Source organism: Culex quinquefasciatus, chromosome 1, assembly GCF_015732765.1.
Source record: "Culex quinquefasciatus strain JHB chromosome 1, VPISU_Cqui_1.0_pri_paternal, whole genome shotgun sequence".
In the NCBI taxonomy this organism is placed as follows: domain Eukaryota; kingdom Metazoa; phylum Arthropoda; class Insecta; order Diptera; family Culicidae; genus Culex; species Culex quinquefasciatus.
In genome coordinates this window covers 98,581,462-98,586,268 of record NC_051861.1, presented here as the reverse complement: position 1 = coordinate 98,586,268, position 4,807 = coordinate 98,581,462, and the positions used below count along the sequence as shown (strand labels likewise).

The 4,807-nt window shown below is 45.4% G+C and overlaps 1 protein-coding gene across 1 annotated transcript; it reads left to right on the top strand.

Moving 5' to 3' along the window:
* Positions 1-3,348: 3,348 nt before the first annotated feature.
* On the top strand, positions 3,349-4,599 carry LOC119770759 (neurofilament heavy polypeptide-like). The gene has a single exon (XM_038266214.1). The coding sequence runs from the start codon at positions 3,349-3,351 to the stop codon at positions 4,597-4,599; it is 1,251 nt and encodes a 416-aa protein (XP_038122142.1).
* The last annotated feature ends 208 nt before the right edge of the window (positions 4,600-4,807 follow it).

Genomic DNA, 4,807 nt, shown 5'->3' with positions numbered 1-4,807 from the left:
CATTTCATCCGATTTAAGCTGTCCTAGACCAATCTGATAAAAATATTTTCAGACATAGGCTTTTTGGTCCCGAGACCTTCAAAACAACACTTTAAGTTTTCATACGACCTTTTCCAATATTTTATAACAAATGGCTGGCTAACTCCAGCAATGATGAGACCTCCCTTATTAAAATACCTCAGGGTCGGCCTGTTAATCCGAATTCGGCACGAAAGGGAAACACCTGCTTATACCTTTGAAACAAAACACCCACTTTATTGCGGTACTCGCGAGACAGTTTATTTCGGCAGAGTCAAGCTGCACTTCCTTGTCCTTCCCACTTCCTTATCCTAGTCCTACCTCACACGACTTCTTCTTCCTTCTTCCTTGGGGTCCCTTTCCGGAACTGTCACTGCTGCCGCTGCTCGTTCTCGCCGGCTTCTGCTACTCGCCGTCGTTGTCGCCTCCACGCATCCGGGACACACTCCACCGGAGCGGAACGCCTACTTCTGCTCTGCTTGACGGTCAGCTGCTTCAGCACGTACTCGGACCCTCTCCTCGCCTTCTGCCTCGACGCTCCAGGGTTTGTTGACGGACCCAGGACTTCGGTGGACAAGTCCACCGGATTGCCTGGTTTCCAGCGTCGACGGGTTGTAACGGCTGGCAGATTCGGTGGCGGTTATGGTCGCGACAGGGATGTTCCTCGGAACAAAATGGCGGCGTCGCGACCGGCATTTCCCACACCGGAACGGTGTAGAGTTGCGATCGTCTGGCGTGACGATCGCCGTAGGGGACACTGCGGGTGTCGTGTGGGTCACACGGGCTTCCGGCACACAGGGTTGGGCTGGCCGATCGGTACGCGAAGCGTACACACCGAGGGGTCTGTAGGGCACAATGGGGCAGCGTTAGAAGATGGCGGAAAGGAGGTGGGTTGGCTGATTCGGGGATTTGTTGTTTTGGGATCGTCCTCTACCTGGTTGTCCAGTTTCTGTGCAGGTTCTCCTGCAGCTCGTCCGGATCTTCCGATCGATGGACCCTTTTCTTCTAGTCTTCCGCGCCGGTTCCACTTCACTTTCACTTGACGGTGAACGTAGCTGGTCCGACCGTCCACTTCTTAAATCACCAGGCAAGTGACCGATCCAATGGCGCAGATTCTCCAGCGTTCCTCATCCTCATCCATCCTTCCCATTTCGCCCCATTCTCATCCTATTTCGCCCTAGCGAATCCATTGTCCTTCTCGTGGCGCTTTCTGGTGGTGACTAGCGCAACTACTCCAGCGTGCAGCGTTGGTAGCGTCCATTGGCGTTGGACAGCTACTCGAGTGGGGATGTTCCGCTCTCCAGCTTTCACAGGGTTCCCTTTCGGCATGCTAATTTACGCGTCGCGGAACAACAGTCTCATCACTCTTGGAGCTAACCTAACCACTGGTTACAATTTGGCTAGATTTTTGAAACTTCTTACTATTTTTCCCAAGTAGCCAATCTAATCACCTTTGTTTTGCGTCTAGGACAGCTAAAATTGGATGATATGGCGCGGAGATAGATATTTTGAAATAAGTTATTTTTGTGAAAATCGTCGAAAATTGCGATTTTTCGGGCCACCCTAACACGGCGTAGGTTTCCCTAATGGCCAAACAAAAACATTTGGGTCTAATTATTTCGGTCAAGGAACCCCCAAATCCATAGGTCAGGGTTTTAAGGCCTGGAAAAGAATGAAAAAAAAAATTAAAAATGAATAGCTTTCAGTTTTTTTTTTGAGTTTTGATCCGATTTTTTATGTAATAAAATTAAACTTTTGTATTATATTCTAAACATTGAGAAAAATATCCTAGAGTACCAGACACACATTTCATTTTGTCAAACAAAATGATTTCGATTATTTATTTGTAAATATAAGTAAGAGGGATATAATGGAACGTAGCTTGGCTTAATTTTAAAAAAAATCACTTAAACGATTATATTATACTAAGTATAACACTGACCTAACAAAAAAAAAGACTGCGCAGGCTCAACATGAAGTTTGGGGTCTGTTTGTGAGTATGTTGTAAAAAAATAGATCCACCTACAGGTGGGTTAAGTAACATTATTTGAAAAATTAAATATTAGCCAATAATAATTTGTTTTCCCCCTAATTTAAGGGGTCACATGTAGAGAATCACAAAATGTCTTATAACAGAAAATTCATTAGATCCACTAAACAGTTGGTTTTCAATCTCTCCAGAAAATTTCAAAATTAAAATGAGTAAGACGAATTAAGTTCAAAAATTTGGGATGCGCAAAGCGGACTGTCAAATTTTGTGAGCTGCCACGATATATTTAGTAAATATAAGTTAGTAAGTAAGTAAGCCATCGCTTTTGATGAGTTCTTTAAATTCAATATTGCAAAAACAATTTTTAAAAAAGACGCTTAAATTTTTCTTAAACTTCTCATTCAGTATGCCAACTTTTTCAATCTTGAAAAAGGTTCTATAAAAACGAAAACGTCCGAGATGAAACAAAATTGGTGTTTGCTTTGACCAAATTACCGAAAGCCGATTTATTACCTTTAAAATATATAAATTATGTTATAAGAATAGCCACCTTCAAATTTAAGTTTTTATTGATTTTTGCCGCACAATTCCACCGTCTTATCACAACCTGCCAAATGCGCTCCAAATTGGCTCATAATCTCCGGCAATAAAAGCTGCTGCGCTCATGAGTGCCAACATTCGTGCGTGCCACGGAAAGTACACGTTAATGGCTTCTAATCTCTCACTTTGACGATAGTTTGATGTCTTTGCGAGGTGCCATCAAAAAAGAACAGCAAAACAAAAAAAAAATCAAAGAACATTTACGATACCGGAAAAGTTACAAGTCATACAAGCGCACCAAAATCCATCGTAATGCCCTCCACTCCCAGTGCTGTTTGAGGTTCTTACCAGAGAGGAGCTTTTATTTACGAGACGAGCTTGCCCGAGTGTGACCATTTTTTCCGCTGCACTGAGGTGACATCGCGCGGAGCAATCGCAGTCCATCAACTGTCACGAGGTAATAAAAGGCGCCAAAAGTTTTGCCTTTTTCTCCAGCACGCGCGCGTGAGTTCGTGTCACGAGGGCTTTCCGACTCACTCAAATTGCGATGATGATTTGGAATTCTGCTCCGAGCATGAGCCTGCTCCTGCTGCCCCTTGCGCCTAAATGTATGCCTTCCCTTTGGAAGTGAGCTCCGACTACGTGTCGCGTGTGTGTTCTTCGAAATTGCCTAACGTTCGGCTCATCAAAAGCGGAGATCTTTCCTTTCGGTTTCACCAGTCGTCAGCATCGTAAAAAGAAACAAGGTGGTTCTCATGGAAAGTGACACATTTCCTAATTGTGCAGAATTTGCTCAAACAATGTTGGCCAGAAAAAGCCAAAACGCCAAAAGGCCAAAAGGCCAAAACGCCAAAACGCCAAAATGCCAAAATGCCAAAACGCCAAAACGCCAAAACGCCAAAACGCCAAAACGCCAAAACGCCAAAACGCCAAAACGTCAAAACGCCAAAACGCCAAAACGCCAAAACGCCAAAACGCCAAACGCCAAAACGCCAAAACGCCAAAACGCCAAAACGCCAAAACGCCAAAAGCCAAAACGCCAAAACGCCAAAACGCCAAACGCCAAACAACAAACGCCAAACGCCAAAACGCCAAAACGCCAAAACGCCAAAACGCCAAAACGCCAAAACGTCAAAACGCCAAAACACCAAAACTCCAAACGCCAAAACGCCAAAACGCCAAAACGCCAAAACGCCAAAACGCCAAAACGCCAAAACGCCAAAACGCCAAAACGCCAAAACGCCAAAACGCCAAAACGCCAAACGCCAAAACGCCAAAACGCCAAAACGCCAAACGCCAAAACGCCAAACGCCAAAACGCCAAAACGCCAAAACGCCAAAACGCCAAAACGCCAAAACGCCAAACGCCAAAACGCCAAAACGCCAAAACGCCAAAACGCCAAAACGCCAAAAGCCAAAACGCCAAAACGCCAAAACGCCAAACGCCAAACAACAAACGCCAAACGCCAAAACGCCAAAACGCCAAAACGCCAAAACGCCAAAACGCCAAAACGCCAAAACGCCAAAACGCCAAAACGCCAAAACGCCAAAACGCCAAAACGCCAAAACGCCAAAACGCCAAAACGCCAAAACGCCAAAACGCCAAAACGCCAAAACGCCAAAACGCCAAAACGCCAAAACGCCAAAACGCCAAACGCCAAAACGCCAAAACGTCAAAACGCCAAAACGCCAAAACGCCAAAACGCCAAAACGCCAAAACGCCAAAACGCCAAACGCCAAAACGCCAAAACGCCAAAACGCCAAAACGCCAAAACGCCAAACGCCAAACAACAAACGCCAAACGCCAAAACGCCAAAACGCCAAAACGCCAAAACGCCAAAACGCCAAAACGCCAAAACACCAAAACTCCAAACGCCAAAACGCCAAAACGCCAAAACGCCAAAACGCAAAAACGCCAAAACGAAAAAACGCCAAAACGCAAAAACGCCAAAACGAAAAAACGCCAAAAGCCAAAACACCAAAACGCCAAATCGCCAAAACGCCAAAACGCCAAAACAAAATAGGAATTTCGAAATCGCAGAGAACGGCTAACAACCAACTTTCTTCGCATCATCCATTATGGGAAAGACGTCGTCGTCACCGCTGATGTCGAGATTTGATTTTAGCTCAAATTCAGCGAATTTTTCTGGGACACGTGTGTGTGCGACAGCAGTGAGGGACGCACGCACGCACGTGTCACGCGGAAGCTGAGTCGAAACAAGGTGATGAGATTTTATTGCTGGAGGTTTGCTTGATCTGA

Bases quoted from the DNA above. Each gene is read 5' to 3' on its own strand.
- LOC119770759 (XM_038266214.1), top strand. From the start codon at position 3,349: ATGTTGGCCAGAAAAAGCCAAAACGCCAAAAGGCCAAAAGGCCAAAAC.